The sequence below is a fragment of the Marmota flaviventris genome, chromosome 13, assembly GCF_047511675.1.
Source record: "Marmota flaviventris isolate mMarFla1 chromosome 13, mMarFla1.hap1, whole genome shotgun sequence".
NCBI classification, from domain to species: Eukaryota; Metazoa; Chordata; class Mammalia; order Rodentia; family Sciuridae; genus Marmota; species Marmota flaviventris.
The window spans coordinates 51,645,295-51,670,911 of record NC_092510.1 but is presented as its reverse complement, the minus strand read 5'-3'; the positions used below and the strand labels follow the sequence as shown (position 1 = coordinate 51,670,911).

The 25,617-nt window shown below is 38.0% G+C and overlaps 1 protein-coding gene across 6 annotated transcripts in view; it reads left to right on the top strand.

Moving 5' to 3' along the window:
• The window catches only part of Bnc2 (basonuclin zinc finger protein 2), a 410,961-nt gene that overhangs the window by 64,096 nt on the left and 321,248 nt on the right, over positions 1-25,617 (top strand). For 5 of the 6 annotated variants that reach the window (XM_027950613.2, XM_071600657.1, XM_027950614.2 and 2 more), the window contains exon 1: positions 5,494-5,520. The exons of the other annotated variant lie outside the window; for it this stretch is intronic. In XM_027950613.2, the coding sequence (XP_027806414.2) occupies positions 5,500-5,520 (21 nt within the window). In that variant the 5' untranslated portion in view covers positions 5,494-5,499. Of the gene's footprint in view, positions 1-5,493; positions 5,521-25,617 lie in introns of those variants that run through there. 6 annotated transcript variants of the gene reach the window in all.

The window sequence follows — 25,617 nt, the reverse complement described above, 5'->3', positions numbered from 1 at the left end:
AAACAAGTTAGCTTTTTTCATGTCTTTTCATTGACTGACTTCTTTGTGAGATATGCTCGGGTTTACTCATAGCTTCGTAAAATTCACTTGAAACTTTCTACATTAAGCATTTGAGGTTTAATGAATGAGCTCCCATGAAGTTTGTTTACTAAAGTGTGCCACTCAAAGGCAGTGATTATCAATAGTCCTATCAATATTATTTTTGGAAAATCTTTGAGGAATTTAAAGATCATTAAAAAATTTACACAGAATAAAAATCAGAGAAGTACAAAGAATTGTGAAGAGGATAGATATGTTTTGGATGTTGAAGCCCTTTTTATACTTGTATGTATTTATGAGGCAATAATACTAGTAATTTGGGGGTTCTTTTATATCCACTCAAGTCAAAGACCTCTATTTTTAAAAACTCTTCTTTTAGGAGGTATGAGAAAACATTAGCAACAACTTGATTTGATGTAATTATTTTTCCCTTTTACTTAAAAACATAATACAACTGCCAGATAGAATAATTTCTTATTTTTCGGTATATCAGAAAGAGAACTATCTTATAAACATATTTAAAGCACATGATGAAAATGAAAGATTTTTTAAAAAAAAAAACCGTTTAGTCTATTTTCTTTGTGCAGGTACCAGATGTTGATGTTGGCAGTGCTTAAGAGGGTCACAGGGCATTTAAAATCACTAGGCTGTGGGGAATAAAATTCCAGGTCTGTTGCACTGAAAATTATTTAAAACTTGTGTTTACTCAGCAGTAAGTAGTACAAAAGTACTTTTTCTATGTGAGCCCTTCTTAAATAGTACCTTAAAAATACATGATCAATGAAATTGCTATGAAACATATTTATGTTCCAGTGGTCCTCTTAGCATTTCAGAGGTCACTAGTTCCACTTAAATATCTTATTTTTCAATGTGAAAAGCAGATCATTCTCCAGTTGGCCTTACTTTTGAGCTATTCATTTCAAGTTACAGAGGACAGCGGCTGTGATACTTGGCTGTATACTTGTACAGAAAAGACATGTATAACATACTTAGATAATATTTCCTTTGTATCCTCTAGAAGCTTACTTTTGAGAAGGAAACAGGATCTTTTGCTTTCCCTGCTCCCCCATATGGAGTTTCTTCTTGGGTGAGCGAAAGTTCTTCTCTCAGTGATATAATAATTAGGGCTAATAGTTTCACTGAAAAAATAGAATTTTAGAGTAAAAAAGGTCCAGAAAATAAAACAAGTTCTTATAATGGTATCTCATTGTGCTCAATATAGATTATTATTTTTTCTGGTTTTGTGGATGTAGCACTAGAACAAGTTAGATGCTAACACTTCTTGGCTTTCTCAAAGGATTTTTTTAATTCATTTTTTTGCTGTAGTTAGCATCAAGATTTTACTCTTGAAATTTCAGTTAATTCTATAAATACAATGGAATTAATTTCTTCTAGAAATTCTTCTTCTTGCCCTTTTTGTTACTGCCTGACCAAAGTGATACTTCCTTTTCTCATAGAAATAAGTATTTCAAATCCAGCTGTCAGGGGAAAAAAGACTGGAAGGAAAAAGGCCAATACTATCAGTCATTGTCTCTGAGATTATCATTAATTTCTGCTTCTTTACATTTGGCTACACTTTTCGGATTATCTATAGCTAAAATATATTATTTGGGGAGTTATTAAATGAAAAGTACATGTGTGTACTTGCAGATTTTGATGTGCCTAAGGAGTTGAATGTTGCCAGTTCTAGTTGCAGGTTCCTTGGTTCTATATAGTGGAACAACGTGCGTGTGGTCTGTACAGTCGTGTATCTATCAGCAATGGGAACACTTCAGAATACCAAGTCATGATTGCGTGAACATGGTAGAGTGTACTGTATACCTAGCCTGCTACCTACCTAGGCTACATAGATATAGTCTGTTGCTCTTAAGCTGCAGACCTTGGCAACATGTTACTGCACTGAATACCATAGGCAATATCTGTGTCTCTAAGTACAGAAAAAGGTGCAGTAAAAATACAGAATAAAAGGTTTTAAAAAATGGTATACCTGTGTAGGACACTTAATGTGAATGAAGCTTGCAGAACTGGAAGTTGTTTTGGGTGAGTGAGTGAGTGGTGAGTGAATGTGAAGGCCTGGAACATTACTACAAACTGTAGAATTTATAGACACTGTACAACTTAGGCTACACTAAAACTATAAAAATTATTTCTTTAATAATTATCTGTGGCTTACTGCAAATTTTTTTAAATTATAAACTTTTTATTTTTTTAAAATTTTGACTCTTGTAATGATACACAGCTTAAAACACAAACATAGCTGGGCCAGTGGTGCTCATAATCTCAGCAGTTTGGGAGGTTGAGGCAGGAGGATCATGAGTTAGTTCAAAGCCAGCCTCAGCAACTTAGCAAGGCCTTAAGCAACTTAGGTAGACCCTGTCTCAAAAAGAAAAATATAAAAAGGGCTGTGGATGTGCTATCCCACTCCTCAGTCTATACCAAATGACCTAAAAACAGCATACTACAGGGACACATCCATATCAATGTTTATAGCAGCACAATTCACAATAGCTAAATTGTGGAACCAGCCTAGATGCCCTTCAGTTGATGAGTGGATAAAGAAAATGTGGTATATATACAAAGTGAAATATTATTCAGCATTAAAAGAGAATAAAATCATGGCATTTGCAGGTAAATGGATGGAGCTGGAGAATGTAATGCTAAATGAAATTAGCCAATTCCAAAAAACCAAATACTGGATAATTTCTCTGATTTAAGGATGCTGATTCATAATATGCTGCAATATGGAGGGGTGGGGGTGGGGTGGGGTGGGAGGATTAAATGAACTCTAAATAGGGCAAAGGAGAAAAGGGGAAGGAGGGGAAGAGAGGGAGCATAGGGGTAGGAAAGACAGTGGAATGTGTTGGTTATCGTTACCCTAAGTACATGTATGAAGACATGAAAGATATGACTCTACTTTGTGTACAACTAGAGATATGAAAAATTATGAATTGTAAAGCATTCTGTTGTCATATATACCAAATTAAAATTTAAAAAAAATTTTAAAAATTGCACCTTAAAAAAAAAAAAAGGTGGGGCTGGGGATGTGGCTCAGTGGTTAAGCATCCCTGGGTTCAATCCCCAGTATCAAAAAACAAACAACCCTCCCCACTTCCCCAAGTATAGTATACATCTATACAAAAAAAAAATTGTTATGTATGTATTATGTATGTGTGTGTGTGTATATATATATATATAAACTTTAAAAAATTTTTAACATTTTTATTTTTTTAAACTTTTTTTGTTAAAAACTAGTATGCAGGGTTGGGAGTGTGGCTCAGTGGTAGAGTGCTTGCCTTACACATGGGAGGCACTGGGTTCGATCCTCAGCACCACATAAAATTATAATAAGGTGGGGTTGGGGCTGTGGCTCAGCAGTAGCGCACTTTCCTGGCATGTGTGAGGCACTGGGTTCAATTCTCGGTACTGCATATAAATAAATAAAGGTCTACCAACAACTGAAATATATATATATATATATATATATATATATATATATATATATATATATATATAGATAGATAGATAAAGATAAAATAAAGGTATTATGTCCATCTACAACTAAAACAAAAACAAAAACTAGCATGCAGATATACACATTAGCCTAGGCCTATGCAGGGTCAGAATCATCAATATCTGTGTCTTCCAAGTCCACATTTTGCCCCACTAAAAGGTCTTCATGGGCAATAATACATGGAGACATCTTCTATGATAATAATGTTTTCCAGAATTCCTCCCCGAAGCGCCTGCCTGAGGCTCTTCTTGAGGAGTTCTTTCTCTTTTTAGAAATATGCTCATGGTGGCTTACATGGCTTTTTGTTTTCCCCATCATAGATTTGCTTGCAAGCAGATAATGTACCATGAACATTCCTCTCTATTAATGAAAACCATTCCATTTCAGGGTCTACATTCCCAATATTTTAAGGAGCTTCTTGAGATCTTCAGAAGCTTCTGCTAAAACCCTCCACTGTGAATCTTCTTGGGAGTTGTTGTTCTTTTTCATCTTCTGCAGTTTTTTCCTCTTGTCTCTTTTTCAGCCATGTGTTTACTAGATGTTTTTTGGCTTCATCATAGTCTTTGGGACCACCAATGTATATGTTGTCCGTTGTTGACTAAAGCAGTTGTTAGGCAGCATGTGACTCCACAGCACTCTCAGCCACTTGGTGTTGGATTGGTGGTGGGTATTGTCCTTGATGCCCTACTCATGGGACTGCTGGTTTTCCAAGGCAATAGTTGTCTTTCTAGCTTAAATGGCAGAAGGGACTCAACATTGATGTCATTATTGCCACTCGGTTCTTCACTTCTACCCTGTATATACATTCTGTGGGCATGTTTTTATTATTGCTCATCAGTGTAGTTGTGCAATGGAGATGGATTCACAGGGGAGTGGTAGGGAGCACTGCAGAGGGATTTCCGATTTTCCTCTATCATGTCTATGTAGTTAAGTGGGGAATGCAAAACAAACATGAGCCTATTACATGACTGATGCTTACGGCTTTCTAATTCATTAATTTTTTTTCCAGTACTAGGGATAAAATTCAGGACCTCACATATGCTAGGCAAGTGTTCTACCACTGAGCTACATCCCTAACCCTTTCATAAGGTTCTTAACATGTGAAGTGGCTGCAGTGGTGCATGACCATAATTCCAGAGACTTTGAGGCCAAGGCAGGATGATTCCAAGTTGGAGACCAGCCTCAGCAATTTAGCGAAACTCTGTCTCAAAATAAAAAATAAAAAGAACATAGGACTGGGGATGTATCTCAGTGGGGAAGCACTCTTGGGTTCAATACCCAGTACCAAAAAATAAAACAAAACAACAAAAACAAAAAAAACTTAAAACAGTTCTTTATGTGGTTTTTGAATATTACTTCCAGTTGGAGGAATTCCTCTAAACCATATTATAGTTACTTGGAAAAATTGTATAGAAATCTAGTATTAGGAGATTGTTGTGTCACAATTTAAATATGACCTTGGGGCTAGTATTTTAACCTCTGAGCTTTGTTATCCTTTTCTGTAAAATGGGAATGCCGATAACATTTTCCATAAAGGTAGCTGTGAGGATATATGAACATCTCTTGTAAACCCGTATACATTTCATTTATTGACTAAGCTACTCTTGCCAGACTACCTAAATTAGAATGGAGGTGATTTGGATCAAGTCCCTGAGTTCACAGCCTAGAGCCAAATTACATTTGTCCATTCTACTTGGGAGGGGGCATGTCAAAGATGTATGGTTTTAATCTTATTTTTGTGAGAGGCTATGCCTACTTTAACCCCCATAGCTTCCATTAAAAAACTTGAAAATAGTTCATTTTCTATTCCTAATTACTTGGCAGAAATTTAGAATAGAAAGAGAAACTAGTAACAACCAACCTTTCCTTTGCACTTGCAGATCAACAAAAGGGATTCTTGGGTCCTAGAGACCAAAGAAAGAATCAGCAGGAATGCCCAGGGTGAATTGATGGATTGCAGAGCCTGGCTGGTAATTACTTTCACTGAGCTAAAACATTAACTTAATACATGGGAGCAGGGCCAGATGAAAATCAGGATTTGGACCTCTTCCCCCCCCTGTGGATATCCCACACTTCCCTTTTGGAGGCAGTCTTCTCTTTGGTGGGATAGCCCTGCTTCCTTTCCTGAGGCTTGGCATGGATTTCCCCTGCCCCACCCTGGCTGACTAGAGTTATACCTTTGTTTTCTAGATATGTGAGTGCTTAGGTCAGCCAGCTTTCTGGGGTGGCAAGAAACCACAGTTTCTCGACTATTCAGCCTATCCCTGGTATCAACTGACTTTTCTCATTCGGGGGGTTCAAATTTCTAGCTGGTGAGCTTTAGCTTTTGTTTGTTTTTTTCTCCAGTGCTGGGGATTGAACCACTGCGCACATGCTAGGAAAGCCTTTTGCCACTGAACTACACCCCTAGCCCTAGAGATTTAGCTTTTGGATTTTGGTGATGCATTATCTCTCTCTCTCTCTCTCTCTCTCTCTCTCTCTCTCTCTCTCTATTTTCTTTTTTTCTCGTGTGTGTGTGTGTGTGTGTGTTACTGGAGATTGAATCCAGGGGTGCTCTTTACCACCACTACATCTTCACCCTTTTTTATTTTTGGTTTTATTATTGTTGTTGTTGCCGATATTGTTTTTTCATCCTTCTTTATTTCATTTTCCATTTTGAGACAGGATCTTGCTACATTGCCCTGGCTGGCCTTGAATTCGCAATGCTCCTAATGCAGCCTTCCTGGTCCCATTTGCCTGTAATCCACCATGCCAGGCCTTTTGTGACACTTACCAGAGGCAGACCTAGCTTTAAACTAGGTGATGCTATCATCTTTCGAGACCAAGGTGTTTTCATTTTCAAAGCTAGAATGTGTTGATTATTAATGACTTCCTGGTGTACTGTGCTAGGAAAGATTGTGAAGCCATAATGAAGTTGAAGGACATGATTATGTGGTGATATGTGTTTTCCATGGGTTGGGAGGGGCATGTATATTTTCAGATGGGCATCCGATTCATAGTACATGAGAGCTCATTTAATCCACAGTGCTTCCAGCCCAACTCTTCCACCGTATGGTCGAGAAGGTGGATTTTAGAAAGATAAAGCTATTTTCAAGCCATTAGAGCCAACAATGGGACTTGAACTCAGATTTTCTGAGTTCAAGTGCTTGTTACTTTATGGAGATAAAAACATTTGTTACCTTTAAGAAATTTAGAGAGGGTTAAATCCAAAAATCGATATTGAAGGTTAGGAACAGTGACTAACACTGAGACTTCATAACCAAAAATTGCTATTACTCTCATCATCACCATGAGTAACTTCATTACTGCTGCTACCATCATGTGTAAGGAAGTTGGGCAGTTCTCTGTTGGGTGCCACGTTGTAGAAACCCAGCTTTTGTTAACCAGTTAAGCAAGTATTCTACTTCTGACTCTACTTAAGAAATTTCAAGTGTTTAACACTTAACTACCCTAGAGACTCACAAAAGGCATTGGTTGAACGTAACTAAATGGTAATTAGCAACCCTAATTTTAGATTTTGTACATATTTTTGGTGTTTGAGTTGATTATAATTCTAACATAAAGATTTACCAAATGTGATTATGAATACACTTAAGTTAGTTCTCTTGAAGTAGCAGGCAGTCCGGAATCATGATTCCCTCTTGAACAGTTTACTCTTCTTCCTTGTATCTTTAGATATCTCTATTGAGCATGTGCTATTTCACATTTTTAAGTATCTTTGTCCTGTTAGCCCAGGACTTTACATTGGGAACTTCAGTTATAAAAGGTATTATGATGTGATTATTTGAAAGATCAGACTTTTGTGGAAGTTTTATTGGCATGTAAATATACTTATATTAGTGGATAAGAAATGAACATAAAACTATATAAAATCTTTAAGAATAAAGAAATTAAGTCAGTCATGCCATCCTGGTTCCATTTGTTTTATGTACTAGCTGACCCACTAGCAGTATAACTTGGTGGAATGAACATGGGCTCTGGAGTCCGATTGGTTTGAGGCTCTAATCCAAGAGCTTTGGGATTGGGTGCATTGTCTTTCTTTTTCTTAAATACCTTTCCTTATTTATTTATTTTATTGATTTATTTTTATGTGGTGCTGAGAATTGAACCCAGTGCTTCATATGTGCTTGGCGAGCACTCTACCACTGAGCCACAAAACCAGCCCAAGGTGTATTATCTTTCTGAGTTTTAGTTCTCATAAAATTTGGGATGCTATCTCCTTTGCATGGTTTCCAAATCCTAAAAGTGATTTGTTCTTGGAGATGCTCAGTAAATGTTAGCTCCTTTTCTCCTCTTAACCACAGCCTTTACCTCCCAACTGCCTTCCGTGTTATTTTACAAGGATCAATTCAAGGAATAAAGGAAGTTGGAAAGTTTTAGTTTCGTACTAACATTTCCAGTGGTTTGCCTCTTAAATCATCTTACTGTAAAGGTCGTGGTTCCTATAAGCCTCACACCCTTGGGAACCAAACTCATGACAGTCATGAAGTGTCCTACTTCAAAGGATGAGAAAACCAAGCAAACCAAAAATCATGCTGTCCTCTCTGGAGCAGTGTGTATGAGCATGCCTTTCCCTGGGATCAGCTTGGAACTGTGGATAACAGCATCACCGTCACCTCTTGCCGGCAGTGATGTGGAGGGTGAAGAGAACGCTCTGGGGCTGAGCTAAGGTTCTTAATTGAATGGCCGTCTGGCCTTCCCTGAGCATTCTTTTCCCTTCCAGGATTCCTGTAATTGTCATCAGATGGCTCAGTCTCCCAAATGTTTCCGGTATTGCAGTGACTTCTGGAGTGTGTTTAAAAAAAAAAGGGGGGGGGGGGCAGAATTAGCAGTCATTATGTGTTTGTGTCTGCTCTGTTGTGTAGATGTGTGCAGACTGGGCATCCCTGAAGAAGAGAAAAACCAGTCAGGAATGGAGTCCTCTTACTGTCTTCTCTTGTGCCTTCCCTCCTCCTCTGCTCTTTCTTTTCCTCCTGCATTGCTTTAAAGGACTCAAAGAAAAGGAAAGATGCAGGCAACATTCCCACTTCAACTACAGCCAGTCTCCCTTTCAATCTCAGTATTTGTGGGGACCTTCATAAAGAATTGCATTTTTCTTTAGGTCAGTGAAAGGTCTTGGGGAGGTTGAGAGTTGAACTGGACAGAGAATGAACCCTAAAGGATGGTTCCCATGCATGAAGGAAAAGGGGACATTGGAGATGGATTCTGAGTTTCACCTGATAATATTCAGATGATGGAAATGATAGCATTAGTTGGCAAAGCAGATGTTCGTGTGGGAACAACAGCCCAAAGCACAGCGGTGGCAAATATGGATGCTTTTGTGGAGGAATGTGTGATACAGTTTAGCTTAATAATAAGAAAAATCATAGATTTGTGTTTGTACTTTATAAAGGGATCAGCGTAATGATTCCAATTTCAGGATGAATGTTGTCTGTAAAGTTGAGATATAGAAAGAATGGTCTGTGCACCCAAAGAGGGTTTGACATTCTATGTGTCTTAAGGTGTTTGAATTTTACCTTCACCATAAGCCGTCAACTGAAAAGCACAAACACAAGATGTCTTGCACGCGCGCGTGTGTGTGTGTGTGTGTGTGTGTGTGTATTTGTATTTTTTTCCTCCTTCAATCAGATAACTTGACCCTGACACTGCTTTTCAAGGAAGGGAAAAAATTGCCTAAATGAGAAAGGACAGCTAATTAAAAAAAAAAAAAAGGAAGAAAAGAGTGATTGACAGAACTAAACTCGTGTCTTATTCCCCCCCCCCCCCTGTCCCAATTCCCTAAGCAGAGACCGACAAGAGAGGTGAGGTTAGGTAAGATTGTTCAACTAGATCATGTTAGAAGGTGTAAAATTGAAGAGAACTTAGACTGTTTCTTCTGATTCTAGCTGTTGGCTGAGAAATTGTACATTTTAAAAACTGCTTTGATCTACTGGTTTTTACTCACCTAACAAGTAAAATAGTTCACTACCTTTTGGTGCCTCAGTTTGTCTAGTGGTGGAGTGTTCTCTTAGCCAGGTCCAGGTAGTGATATTGACTGTTGTGCTTCCTCATATAAAGCAGCCCTTTCATAGTTGTTACGTGTTTTTTTGAAATAATTGAGGTAAATACTAATGCGTTACCTAAAAATACTGATGTCATCTGTCCCACATCTCTTTTTCCAGGTGACTGGGGGTGGAAGGTGAGAACAGAAAGACCTTGATCTCAGCAAGGAAGATAAGAGCAATCTCATGATCAATAAAAAAAAAAAATCAGTAATGATAGTTGCATTCCCTTAGCAGTGATTGGTTGTATGAGCAGGGATGTAGCCAAGTCCTGGCCTATAATTTGTAAGAGGAAGACTGCTGGAAGTGGGATAGTGAAAGTTTTCCATGTGGAATGAAAAACATATGACTGCTTGGAATGTGGCTGTGATGCTCAGAGAGGCAGTGGGCCAGGCTGGCAGCAGGAGGAGGACACCTGGGAGGAAGAAAGGTGGAGCCTGTGACATCGACACCCGGCACTGGGCACCACCTCTGACTTCTTGTTTTATAATCTGTAACTAAGTCACACAATCCACTATATATCAGCTGAACAGTTTTCTGTTTCAAGATGTGAAAGGCATGTACCCCTTTTTAGTGGGGTTGAAAACTGGAATTGAGCCTTCCCATAGCGAGTGCTCACCACCCGGGAGACATCTTGCCGACCCTCGCGTTCTCACCGCTGTGATGTCTTGGTGAGGGCTGTGATGGGCAGACAAAGTTGATGTTTGGTTTGTCAGTTAGTTTCTGTTGTTTGTAAATCGGGCGCTCTTTGCTGAAGCATCTTATTTCTACTTTGGCTTGTTATGATTGATAATAAGAGAAAGAAGACTGTGAAGTATTGAGAAATAATGTAAAAAAGCATGGTGTTGTTAGAGTGGTTATTCAGTTTTCACAGTTAGGTTTGTTTTGGAGTCTGATTTTTGTTGACAGTTCTGTTATTATATGAAAGCTGTTTGCTGCAGTGCATTTTCTGTTTTAGTTAAGAAACCTCACTTTATTTCCTAAGATGCATTATAATTAGGACTGTTTGGTACTGAGAATCTTTTCTCACTTAATACTCCTAATGAGATACAAATGTTCTAAATGTCCTTATGAGTGGATTATATTTAGAGAGGAATCCACTTATTTTAGCTAACTAATCCCTTTGCTTTTGAATCATACATCCTTATTAGGCTCTCACGTTCCTGTTCCATATGGAATGCCTTGTGAAATCAGACCTCAGCGAGCAGTGTTATTAACTTTCAGGGTCAGTGGTACTGAAAATGTCAATGAAGTTTGTTGGCTCTACATATCTTGTCTTTATAGCACTCTTCTTTTTTTACACACTCATGATAAATACAAGTCTTTCCCTATTCCTGTAAAGTGAATCTTATTTCTTAGTTGGTTCTCTTTTGGTATTTATGTTTCTATTCACTAGGACAAAATAACTGGATCTATTTTAGCTTTTCCACTCAACTCTTCTGGCTCCTTCTGCAGTCTGGAATTGTCTTCCTAGCTCCTTATATCTGTGGATGTTGTACATCCTTGTTCTTTTGTTAGAAACCTGAAAATGTCTCAGTGGAATTACTGGACATTTGATGATGCTGTTGAGTCGTAGTGAATAAGATTTGTGTGACACCTCCGAGTCGGTGTTAAATAAACCTTCCCAGTGATGGTTTCCTCTCTTGAGAAAGGCAAATGAGTTAGTGATGAAGTTTTGAAGAACTTGCCTGTAGGTGTACTCTTGAGTTCAAATTCAGGCTTCACTGCTTACAGTTTGCATGTTCTTAGACAAGTTATGTGACTTCTTTATGTTTGGTATTCTATACAATAGGGATCATAATGCCACTTACCTTGTAGGTTGTCATGAGGATCCTATGAGAAAATTCATGCAAACTCTTATAGTAGTGCCTGGTGCATTCTAAGCATATAGATGATATGATAGTATGTAGTTGAATTTTTAAAAAAAATTTTTTAAAATGTTTTTATTAGTGCATTATAGCTATACATGATAATGGAACTCATTTTGATATAATCATACATGCATGGACTATAATATGCTTCATTTCTTCTTTCTTTCTTCCTTTTTTTTGGGGGGGGGGAGTACCAGAGATTGAACTCAGGGGCACATGACTACTGAGCCACATCCCCAGTCCTATTTTGTATCTTATTTGGAGACAAGGTCTCACTGAGTTGTCTTGCTTTTGCTGAGGCTGGCTTTGAACTCTCTCCTCCTGTCTCAGCCTCCCTAACCGCTGAGATTATAGATATACACTATTGCGCCCAGCTAATTTGCTGTGCCATTTCAATCCCCAGGACTTCCATATTCTCTCCTTCTTCCCTTCCTCTACTTGTCTTCCTTCTATGTATTTATATGTTGCTCTTTTCATTGGTACATCATAATTATACATATAAGTACAATTCATTGTGATATATTCATACGTGCACATGGCATAGTTCAGTTGATTTCATTTTGCAGTCTCTCCTCTTCCCCACCCTCCTCCCCCTGATTTTCTTCCTCCGCTCTACTGTTCTTCCTTCTATTTTCATGAGAGCCCCCCTTTTTATTTCTTATTTCTCTCTAGCTTCCACATATGAGAGAAAACATTCAGCCCTTGACTTTCCGAGTCTGGCTTTCTAGTGGAATTTTTTTAAATTAATTAATATAATTAATGTAATTATATTACAGATGGACACAGTATCTTTATTTTTTTAATGTGATGCTGAGGATCGAACCCAGTGCCTCAGACGTGCTAGGCAAGCACTCTATCACTGAACCACAACCCTACCCCCTCTAATGGAATTAAAGAAATACTTTAAGTAATTTTCTTCTTTGGTCTTCATAACCACCCTTGAAGAAGATGATACTGTCTTATCTGTATTCTCTATTTTATAGAGAATGTCACAGAAACACAGTGTCAGTATATTATTTTATTATTAATAACAGTTGGAATTATAGTCTGAATTTTTCCTCTAATCTGTTACACTTGACTGTGAATTGGGTCTTTAGGAAGTTGCCCTGGTTCTGTGGTGTTATCAGAAGATATAGACAGGAAGGGCATCATTCCCGTTTCTTTAATGTGGCCCATTGGTGTCCCAATTTATTCATTTTAACATCATTTGTTTATTAAATACATATATTTTTCATTTTACACAGCTTCAATATACATAATTTTCTTTTCCTGTGGCTAATTAAATATGCCAGTCCTCCCACAATAGTATAGTCTAATTTTTACTTATCACATTATATGAATGGTAATTGTATAAAGCTCTTTCTGTTATATGGTTCATATACCTACAGCAAAGCATGTAGCTGAGTTGCCTACTTGTTTTCTGTAGTAAACCTGTGTAACATTTCATAAAAATGGACAATTGAAAGAGGGAATTGGTCAACAAAGATCAAAGTGCAGCAAAGAAATGAAAAAATGTCCACATTGAAAGAGAAATTTGAACTAATTGTAATTAGGATTCTGGAGAAAAATTGCTGACCAAGGGAACATCAACCCTGTTAGTGGTCTTTATGCATGCAGTCAGGGGAACTTGGTGATGGGTAACTGACTTGGTATAAATTAGGAGAATGGTCATATTGAGAACAATGAAGATGTAACAGAGGAAAGGATCAGGCAAAGTTTTTCCCATTAAAGCAACTCTCAGAGATATCATATGAGTGGGAAAACACAAAGGACAAAATGTTGTAAGTTAACCCAAACTTAGAACTTATACCCGTCCATCAAGACATAGGAAGATACAAAGTGGGAGGAAGACAGCACTATTCAAACTACTATTATAAGCAATTTTAAAATTTTTTTCAGTACTGAGGATTGAATCCAATACTGAAATATATGCTTTTTTTTTTTTTTTGTAGCAGGGAGGGGTGAAATCTCACTAAGTTACTGAGGCTGGCCTAAAACTGAGTTGCTGGATTTACAGGTATATGCCAATGTGCCTGGCCAACACTTTTTAAACATTTTTTAAAAATACTTATTTTTATTGGACACAATACCTTTATTTTATTTATTTATTTTTATGCGGTGCTGAGGATGAAACCCAGCACCTCGCACGTGCTAGGTGAACACTCTATTGCTGAGCCACAACTCTAGTCCCACCAACACTTTTTAAATAAATAAAACACTTCAATTCTCAGAGTTTCTAATGATTTAAATTACAGTACACTAGATATTTTAATTGTTAAAATTTCTTTATATTTATAGCAGATAGAAAGTTTTTAATGTTCTGAAAACAAAATTTTTAAGAGTCATAGAACAATCATAATTTTTCTATTGATTATTCAGATTGCTTTTCATGGCCCAGAGTGGTGGCACATACCTGTAATCCCAGCAACTTGGGTGGTTGAGGCAGGAGGATCACATGTTTGAGGTTAGCTTGGACAGTTTAGTGAAACCCTGTTTCAAAATAGAAAACAAAGTCTGATGTAGCTCTGTGGTATGGAGCTTTCCTGGCATGCACAAAACTTTGGTACTGCAAAAGAAAAACAAACAAACAAACAAAAAGATGGCTTTGCATGGATTCAGCTTGCATGATCATTTTAATAGTTTTATATTACAATGCAAAATGCCTGAATTTATTGGGCTAAGTAGGCAGTTTTAAAAGTGATGGGGATACACTGATGTATACAGAAAACATACCTTTAGGAAACAGTTTTTTCCAACATAGATTTATTGTCTGTCATGTAACAGGGTGAGTACATATATACATGTAGGAAAAAGTCCTTTTCTCAAAGAATTTGCATTTCAGTTCACTGATGAGAGAGAGACAAGATCATTATACTACAGCCTATGATATGTGTGATAGAGTTCTTTGAACACAATGACAAGGGAAATGCCAGGCATCATAAGGTCCTATAGGAAGTGCATCCAGCTTATAGCCTGAGGAATATGAGGAGTGGGAGAGACAAAGAGACATCCTGGGGGACTTAGTTTGGAAAGGCTATGTTGAAGAGGAGGATGGTGATAAGAAACTTCTACATGAAGAGCACAGGACATTATAAAAGTTGAGTGTTGCTGGAGTATGTAGTCTAGCAAGTTAGCAGCCATATCAGCAATGCCATGAAACTTATAGGCAACAGATTTTTAGGATTTTCCCCAATTTTCTTTTAAACTCAAGTATAATTTATGCACAATAAAATTGACGCATTTTACTGTATAGTTTGGCACGTTTGATCTAAGTCCTGAAACTACCACAATCAGGATGAAGAACAGTTTCATTACCCCTAAAATCCCTCCATGCTTTGGAGTGACTGACTAATCTCTCCTCCTACCTCAGACTCTGGAAACCCCTGATTTGTATTCTATCCCTATAGAGTTTTGCCTTTTCCATCGTCTCATATAAATGAAATCATACAGTATGTAATCTTAAGCCTGGCTCTTTCAGTTACCATGATACTTTGAGATTTATCCATGTTTCATGTAAGAGCCTTTGGAACTATCTGAGATTTGATGGGAGGATGGATTTGAGAGAGCTTTTGTTGTAACTTAGCCAGCTGCTAATGGAGTAGAGGGAGTAGGGCTGCAAAATAGGGGCTTGGTTTGAGAATTATATAGGAGTTGAAATTAGTCTCACCCTAGGTTGGGCCTATAGGAGTAGCAACAGGTGGGAAACAGGAGGCCCTGCATGTTGGACATGTTGAGGCTTAAGATTGTGGGGGTTATCTTGAGGTGAGCCCAGTAGGGTGTGGTGTGTATGTGGAATTGCTTTCTCTCCTTCCTTATCCTCTGATCCATGTCTAAATCAAATTTGCTGGGCATGTTCTTGCTTAATTAAAGGGTTCCCTTTTCTCTTCATCCTACCACATCACCACCAAGGATTTGCTCCCGTTGCCTTGCTTTTGGACTATGGAACTGTTGCTGCATCAACTCGTCATTTTTTCAAGGACTGTCAGCTAACTCAGTTCATCTGCACAAGTAGTAGTAGAAAAAATATCACTAGAAAAGTTATGGTTTGCTTGGCCTTTGGAGCTTCAGGTCAGAGTTCTGTTGTCACAAACTAGCCACAGGCTAATATTTTTTTTTCTTTCCAGAAGGGGTTCCAGAAACTGTTTTTATGTGTGTGCAGGATGCTGGGGATCGAACCCAGGGCCTTGCAAATGCTAGGCAAATGCTCCACCATTGAGTTACATTCCCAGCATGTATTTTTTTGAGGATACAGCATTTGAACCAGATTGAACCCTATGGAAAGAAGGAACATAGGTGAAGGAACATAATATTACCTATCTGTAGGCTGTGTTGGTCTCATCTTTTGTGCGTACAGTTTAGGTGTGGTTCTGAAGCTGCATCAGGTCAAGAGGAGAATTCTGTGCTTAATTAATATGGTCTATTTCTGGCCTAGGGGAAGCACCCTGGGAAGTGGTGGGAAGTAGTTGCCCATCCCAGGAAGAACAATGTAGAGAAGGCTGGGATTGTGGCTCGGTGATAGAGTGCTTGCCTAGCACAGGTGGGACCCGGGTTCGATCCTCAGCACCACATAAAAAAATACAAGGCATTATGTTGTGTCCATCTGTACCTAAAAAAATAAATATTAAAAAAAAAGATCAGAAGAACAATGTAGAGAAAGGTGATTGGGTGTAGATGTCTACACCCAAAAGATAACTGGATAAAAAATAAGCCTGTTGGGCTGGGGTTGTAGCTCAGTGGTAGAGTGATGACCTAGCATGCGTGAGACACTGGGTTCAGTTCTTAGCACCACATACAAATAAGTAAATAAAGGTCCATCAACGACTAAAAAAATTAAAAAGAAAAACAAACCTGTGACCATAATTACAGCTAATATAGCATTTTATCCTCAGGACAGCTCTGTGAGATGTAAAGAGCATTATTCTTCTTTTACAGGTGGGGAACACAAAGTGAGGCCTAAGAAGGTCAAGTAACTAGCTGAGTCAGGTAGCTAGTGCCTGCAGAGCTGGGATTCAAACCTAGGCTGGCTGGCTCCAGAGTTCATGCTTTTCTGTATTTTAACCATGCTGCATTTGAGCTGTATATTAGTAGTACCTGAAGGAGTTAAGGGAAATAATTTAGTTGCCAGTCACAGTGGCATATACCTGTAATCCCAGTGGTAATCCCAGTGGTAATCCCAGCAACTCAGAAGTCTGAGGCAGGAGAATCACAAGTTTGAGACCAACCTCAGCAAATTAGCAAGACCCTAAGCAATTTGGTGAGACACTGTCTCAAAATAAAAAAAAGTAAAAGGTCTGGGGATGAGGCTCAGTGGTAAAGTGTCCCTGGGTTCAATCCCCAGTAATATTTAGTTTCTCTGTCCTTCATTTTACACTTAAAAGGATTGAAGTCTAGAGAGGACTCCAGTTGACTGGCTCAAGATCACAGATGTTGAGGGAGAAAGAGTTTGTTCTCTTCCTGTCCAGGGCTCTGGAAAGTTTTAGATCTTTGTCTTGTTGCATGTCAGTTATTGCTAAAGTATGCAGACTGGCACAATTGGTGTTTAATTCTATCCATTCCCTTGGCCTCCACTCTTTTGCCTGGGAATGTGTTAATCTGCTCTCTTCCTGTCCCCTCTCCCAGTTATTATTCTCAAGGGAATGACTGTTAACCGTTCTCTAACCTGTCCTCTTGAATCATTGATTGCCTGACCATTTGCTCTTTTCAGTCTCTTCCCATTAGCAGGTAAGGGAGGAGAGAACCTGTCCAACCAGTTGGATAGAGTTGAGTTTGGGGATGGGGGAGGAGAAGGTTTGGGGCTTATTGCATGCAGATCAAAGACTTTGCTGGTGTTTGTGGTTTTGATTCTTCTGCCCCACCTGTATCACAGTCATCATTGCCTGGGCTTCAACCTGTGCTCAGTCCTCTATGCTTACTGCAGGGTGCCTCCCCCTCTCTTCAGTTGGGGTTCAGATCTACAGGATTCACCGGGGATAATTTGCTCGCCCCAGGCATCAGTTCTCATGGTACCTTGACCCAGGGCATCTAGACAGGAAAGGGAGCTCTTGCCTCACCAGTTTACATTTCATAATTGTTATAACTTTATTTTGGGGAGCCATAGTTTGGGGAATAAGTTCATTTGTAAAAGATGTTTGGATTCTTTTTTAAAAAATTCTCTTTTATGCTGGATGTTAAGGCACATGCCTATAATCCTGGTGACTTGGGAGGCTAAGGCAGGAGGATGGGAAGTTTGAGGCCAGTCTTGGTAATTTAGTTTCAAAATAAAAAATAGAAATAGCTGAGAGTATGGCTCGATGGTAGAGCACCCCTGGGTTCAATCCCCAGTAACCCCCATCCCACAAAATACTCTTGTGTGCAGATTTTTTCGGGAAGACAAACTTGATTCTTTTTCTCCTTTCATTCCTTCATTTTGTACTGGGTCTTTGTATGTTAAAATTTAAGACCCATTCTGGTTTCTTCCACTTACCCAGAAAGTTGAATGTAATGTATTGTGGTTACCATTCTCTAGTGGCCTTTTCTCTTTCTCCCCTTTTTCTGTAATTAAGAATGTGCTCCCCAGTTTCAACTCAAAATACCTGAAAAGACTCCTTGTTTAGTTAAGGAAAGCAAATTTCCTCAGGTAATTTCCCATATGTTTTCTGTAGAAACTGGCACGTACTTCTTTGTATTTTATCCCCATCAAATGAGATCCTTAGAAGAGCAATCAGCTAGTCTGAGCCATTGGAATCTTGTTGCCTGCATTTTTCATGGGTAATTTTAACTCTTCTGGTGCTGTCCAGGAACATTTGCTTCTTCCCTTCACAAGGGAAGGTGTCTGCGTCATGATTGCTGCGTTGTTTCCTCTGATGGCTGTTGAGCATGGCCATTGAGTGCTAGGACTGTACTTCCAAATAGGTCCATGTGCCCAAAGGTATATTTACCTTCAAGGCCCAGGGAAGAGCCCTGGAAATTTGTTTATGAGGTCATCATTTTTGTAAAGTTTATATATATTTTTGCATGCTTTTTCTATTATTATTATTATTATTATTATTATTTAGAGTTGGGATTGAACCCAGGGCCTCACACAATGATGCTAAGCATGTGCTCTACGGTTGAGCTACATTTCAGCCCCTGCATGCTTTTTATAAAAGAAATTCCTTCATAGTTTGCAAGCTTTAGGCCTTACCAGCCTGCCCCCACTCTTCAAGACATGTATTGCAAAGATCTGCATCACCTTAAGTCATCTCCTAACCCACTTACTTTTCTGTGGCCTAAATCCGTTCAGTTGTGGTATAACTTCTTATAATTCTGGCCTCTGTGAAGTGCAGAAAAGTCCCCAGTCAAGTGTGAAACAGTAGGTGAATGCCCTGACAGAACCCTTGCCAGTGGAATACTTTGAGACACGGGCAGACTAATCTTATTGGTGTCCAGACTGGGGTTCCGCACATTGAGTTTAAGGTTATAGTTCTTTCTCTAAAGTAAAAGCATATTCCTTTTAAAAAAAAAAATACCCTGGAAGCTGTCTCTAAGAAATTCTATGCAGTGATTCTCTTAATCTCACAGGCTTAAAATTTTCCCCTACTCCCTTCATTCTGCAAAACCCTAAATAGATTGTTGTGCATTGTCTCTTGGAATCACCCCTTAAAAAATCAAAAAACAAAACCCCAAACAGAACAGTCTCAAAATGATGGCTGTGGAGTTGGAGGTCTGGGGATTGGTTTGTAAGTGAATTCCTATCACTCTTTTACTCCTCTTCATTCTCAGTGCTCCATTCTAGGTTTGTTACAGTCACTGGTCACATCACCTTCAAGTTCTTCCAGGACACTCTTCCTGTTGGCGTTGGAGGCTTTAAAAGCATCTCTGATGTAACCACTGTTCAGCCCCCAAACTCCTTCCATTCCAGAGTCTGGTCAGAGTAAGCCCTGACTGTGTGCTCAAGGCTGCTTGAGTGTAAGCCAGCTTCCCCTGCCACTGGCTTCTCTCCCTTTATATGCAGCGTGACAGCCACTTTGTCTCCCAGGTCCACCTCTTATTTTGCAGTCCTTTTCTTGAGGCACTTATCACTTTGTTATGTAATGCTCCAAACTAGATTTAAGAAATTCTAAGTACTAATAAGTACTTTCTTATTTTTACCAGTCGTAGGTACCCAAATACTCAGAAAAAAAAATGTACAACAAACTCATACAAAGACCTTAGGGCCACATCCCTCCCAACACATCAAACACTTAAGTGTTGACACTGAGCAGCTATAGGCTTGGGACCTGTGTTTCCTCCTCTCTAGTAGAACGGTGAAGCAGTACAGTCTCCTGGACTGGAAAGAAGAACATGATTGTTTCTTATTCTTGTGATGCTTTCCTTCACTTTCTATAGGAGTTTCTAAATTGGTTTAACCAAAAGTTTTGAATTTTTGTCAACCTCACTAGAAAAAGAAACTTGGATGCTTGTTCCATTATACTACTAACTTAAGCTGTCACTGTTTGACTTTTTTAATTCTTAAAAAAAGATTCCAGTGCTTTTAAGTATGTATCAAAAATTTTTACAAATTTCAAAGAATTTTAAAGTTTATATTTGGAAAACTTACAATATACTTTTGACTAATTGGGTTGTTGTACAACCAAGATTAGTGAAGATGGATGCAATTTGAACATGACTTTAATATTTCGCTTGAATTACTTTAACATTTCTAGAAAGCATGCAAGGAAGGTGAATATTGTAATAGTTTAAAGTAGAGGCTTAATTTGTGAATTAATTTTTAATTTGAGTTTGTTGTATAGATACTAAGATCAGATGTTAGGTAAATAATATAAAATCAGCGCATATTGTTGGAAGCTTTTGTTAGCTCTTCCCAAATAGATCTTAAATCTAAATCAATATTAAATTTGTCTAAAATAGTGAAATTGTTTCCTTAGACAACCTGAGCTTTGGGTAAATTTGTAGATTCTTGAACTTGTAGTATGCAGAAGTATAAGCTTAGATATGATACAAGCATAAACCATTTTTATTTGCATAATTTGTCTCTTCAGCATAAATGTTGTACTTGTTAAATAAAACTGTTGTCCTGAAAATCAGATTTTGGTTGTCTGAGTATTTGTGGGACTGGAGGAGGTTTTAGGGTTATGTTTGTGTTTAGATTAAATTTGAATGGTAAGTTAAGATTTATAGTGAGCAATGTGCAGAGTGTTTTATTTACATTTTCAAAGCCTGTGAATAAAAGCAACATCTGAATTTGATCTTTGGGAACCAACCAAGTTCAGGAAATATGACATAATTCTATTTTAATTGTCTTCCTTAATTGCACCTTACTTCTGTTTATTTGCAAGTTGTGTATTTAAGACATTAACGTATTTAGTACTCTGTTATTGGATATATTTAACTTTTTACTAGAGTCATACTTTCAGAATTTTGAACTCTGAAAACAGGAGCAACATAAGACCTGCCTGTACTTAAAGTACTGAGTGGTTACACTCTGATTGTTTCAGAATATGAAACACACATTCCTGGTTTACTTCAGAGTAAATGCTTCTTAGAATTAGTCCTATTTAGTTTCTGAGGCAGACTGTTTAATTATTCATGCATTCATTAATATACCCCCCCCCCAAATACTTGTCAAGTCCACTCTTTGTGCTAGGAACTACAGTGGATACAGTGGGGAACAAAACAGAAACATTTCTCACCCTCAGAGTAACTGAATCTAGAAGGGGAGAAAATGAAGAAACTAGGCACCAATAGTGGCATATACTAGGACAAATGCTAAGGGCTATGGGGACCCTAAGATCAGAGACCCGTCAGCACATGCAGAAGTGGTGTTGAGAGACTTCCAGGAGGAAGTGACACTTCTGCTTCCCTGTTCTTCAGAGTTAGCCAGTGGAAAAAGTTTAGGAATAGTGGCTAAGCATACTCCTGGCACAAGGAGCAACACTGGCAAAAGCCCAGAGTCAATAGAGAACTTGGCACATTAGAAGTATGTTAAAATTTTGGGCAACTAGAACCCAGATAACTGGAACTCTCATTCTGGATCAGAAGAATTTTCCTTTACATTTTACTTGATGAGAAGATGAGAAATGACTACAAGCTAGTTTGATTTCCCTTTCTGCCCCCACCCCATAACAGAAATATTCATTTATTTGAAATTTTGAACCTGGCATTTTACACTGGTGGTCTCCGAGATACCTGCTTGTAGAACAAATTTGAAAGTGAATCTCCGTTAATCTGGACAAGTAAAAGCACAAGTTATACTAGATGTTTTGTCACTGAGGATAAAACTGAAAGCGAGTTACTTGGTAATAAAAATGTGAAATCGGGGCTGAGGGTGTAACTCTGGTAGAGTGCGTGCCTAGCATGCATAAGGTCCTGAGTTGGACCCCAATCAATGCCAAATGTGTGTGTGTGTGTGTGTGTGTGTGTGAGAGAGAGAGAGAGAGAGAGAGAGAGAGAGAGAGAGAGAGAATCCAATTTTCTAGAGAGTACCTATATATCTAAAAGTGTTTTATCCGGAGTTGATTTTTTTTAAAGACAGGGATTATATTATCTTTTATAGAACATGTTCTTAAATGAATGATTAAGTAACCTACCTTTTGGTTAATGACTTGGAGTACATGTGGAGGAATAAAATTCTGTGGAATTCAGAATCAAAAGAGAAGTAGAAATATTTCTTAAGTAAGATTTTTTTTTTTCTTAAAGATGTCAAGGCAGTTTTTCTCACAGAACCAGGTAGACCATGTGTAGGAACGTGTATAAACCCAGTTTACAGGGGCTTTACTTTTTGGAGATTTGTGCTCTTCCAGGGCTGAGGTTCTGTTGTCCTTATCTGTTCATCCTGTGTTCAATATATGTATTCATTCATTTGTAGTACTGGCGATTGAACCTAGGGGTGCTTTACCACTGAGCTACATTCCTGCCCCTTTTTATTTTTTAATCTGAGACAGGGTCTCACTAATTTACTGAGGCTTGTCTTGAACTTGCAGTCTTCCTGTTTCAGCTGCCTGAGTAGCTGGGGTTAGAGTTGTGCACCACCATGTCCAGCCTGTGTCTACTAAATGCCTAACATCATAGTATTCAGTATCTGAAAAAAAAAAAAAAAAAAAAGAAAGAAAGAAAGAAAAAAAAAAACCCAAATCAAATACTTTATCTTTTCAATAGCTCTGTTGAGTTATAGTTTACCTACAGTTCACCTACTTAAGGTGTTCTTACTGGTTTCATTGGTTCTTAGTATATTCACAGTGTGTACACCATCATCACATTCAATTTTGGAAAATTGTTATTAATCCCAGAAAGAAACCTGTACCTTTAGCTGTCATCTTCCAGCATTACCATTCTCTCTAGCTGTAGGTGATCATGTTTCTTGTTTCTTTTTCTATAGATTTGCCTATTGTGGACATTTCATACAAATGTGTATATATATTGTATTTTGTGATTGGCTTCTTTCATTTATGTATTTTCAAGATTCATCCATATACCAGTAATTCATTCCTTTTTTTCTTAATAACATTCTTTTATGTGGATATATTACATTTTCTTTATCCATCAGTTGGCAAATCAAAAACTTTTTAATAACTCAATTAGTTTTAGGAGGTGACCATTATAAAGGCAAAAGCTAAGGAAGAACTAAAGTTGCAAAACTCCAAATTGGAGATGGCCGCAAGGCTTGTTAATGTTGAAACTATATATAACTACATTTAGAATTTAAGCTTGTATGGTTGTTGAATACCAGAGAATATCACCTCAACCAGTAGATTTTGCCATTTTTACCTCCTGAATACTTATTATCTCCTAGTTCCTCTCTGCCTCCCTGGGAACTGTCTAACCAGCATTTTTTGTTTGATCGTTGCATTACCATTACCACCCCCCAGAACAGGCAAAGGGAGCATTTTTACTAAAAATGCCATTTGTCCTCAGATGTCAGAAGTCCTTAATGTAGCCTGTACGGTCTCCTCACATCAGGTCCTTGCTCCTTGCTCCCTTTACCCCCATAGTATAATATTTATTTTGTATTTAATAAAGGGCTCTGAAATCCTTTCTGAAGTTATTTGGGCATCCCTGATTTCCGTTACCACTTTGAGAACTGTGTGAGCCTGTCCCCTTTTTGAGCCTGGTGTAGTGGACAGAGCTCTGGCCTGCAAGTCCTGTAATCTAGGCAAGAGCTCTAGGGGCACTGAGCATCAGAAGTGTACTTGTCCCCTTTGAGCCTTATCTACAAAATAGAGGAGACACCTTGCAAGTAGTCATGAAGAGATCAAATGCTAAAGTACTGCCATATGATGTGTGCTCAGTCAATTATGTCCTTCCCATTCTTTATTTGGATTGTTGTTTTGAATGCCATGGCTTAGGTCAGTTTGATGATACCACCTTTATTTTTTACTGAAAAGAGAGACTTACACATTATAGCAGCATCATGATCTGTAGGGTTAGGATTTTCTGTTTATTTTTTTTCTTTAAAAATCTATATTTTTGTCTCAGAATATTGTTTTTGATGCTGCCCTAATACCTGTACCTGGCAGCAATATTCTGTGGGGTCTCTGCCATTAGAGAATGTCATTTATTTCCTTAGAAATTTCTTCTGTGTGTATGTACCTTTCTGACTTCCTCATTATGAAAGTAGTTATTTATTTAGAAAGCAAGAAAATTTAGAAAATAGAGAAACAAGGAAAAGAAAATTCAATTGTCATCTGAACACCTGCTGTGGCCGTTATAGTTTTTAGTTTTTTAGACTTTATGCACATAAACATCTGCATGTGTATAGGTTTTGTGTTCTGTGCACATAAATATCTGCATGTGTATGAGTTTTGAAGTAGAAGGTAGATCATACTATGTGTTTTGTGTAGTTGCTTTTTTTCATTTGCCTATTAGATGCTTTTTCCAGTGTTAAATGTGATGGATTTATTTAATTCTTTCTGGAATTCCATTTAATGGGAGTGCCATTATTACTGTCCTCAGTCCTTCCTGAGTGAACTTTTAGGTTTGCATAAGTTATATACAAACCCTTACTATTATAAATAGTGCTTCTTTTTTCTTGGGTTTTGGGGATTTGAACTCAGCGCCTTGCACATGCTGGAGGTGCTGTACCCCTGAGCTGTACACCCAGCCCCAAATTGAGCTTCCTTTGATTTTGCAGCCATGAGTGCATCTGACTTGCTTTTTACCTCCTCACTTAATAGTTCTCATGAAATAATTTTCCTGAGGTTTAGTGCCAGATCCAGTTCAAACTTGCTCCTCTTATTTTTTCCATCTTTTGTAATGTTATAACTTAAGCAGCAAAATGTCCCTCTTTACACTTCTTTATTTTGTTCATCTTGTGCTAGTTTTCCAATCTCTTTTTTCCCTTACTCCATTTATCTTGGCAGATACCCCTTTTCTTGCCCTTGACTGCCCCACACCACAGTCCTGAGTTGTTAAAATTGTTTTGTTGTTACTGGGTATTAAACCCAGGAGCCCTTTACTGCTAAGCTACATTCCCAGCCCCCCCCCCTTTTTTTTTCTATTTTGAGATGGGGTCTCTCTAAGTTGCTTTGGGCCTCATAAGTGGCAGAGGCTGGCTTTGAACTTGTGATCCTCCTGAGTTGCTGAGATTGCAGGTGTGTACCGCTATGCCCAGCTGACCTGTTAACTTTTAAATAATTACTCCTTGATACTGGTTGAGGAGGCTTCTTTACATTGATCCTTATGATTAAATTTTTACTGTTACATTTTTTATGACATGATCTCAACTATGGAATTCTATTATTAATTTGGAGAGTACTTGCTTTCTTCCAAATAGAAGAATTAGTGGAAAAAGTTTGTATTATGTAGTATAGTTAAAATACACATTTATAATCAATTGTCTATTGATCTAATTTAGGATATTCGTAAATTTATTTTAAATCCAGCACTGTTTTTTCTTGTCTATTTGTGTCTTTTTCTTCTTTTTTTTAACATAAATCCAGTTGATTATATCCTTAAGAAATATTAGCCACTTTAAATAATTTTAATATGAATTTAAGTGAGTCATATTGTATATTCTAATGCTGCCATGGTTCTTAAACTTAAGGGTCATCAGAATCACCTGTGCATAACCACAGATTGATGGGCCTCTCCTCAGATTTTTTGAGTATGTAGATCTACCCAAAAGCCTGAGAATTTGCATTTCTAATGAGTTCCTAGATGATCCAGATTCTGTTGGTTCTGAAATCAGATTTTGAGGATA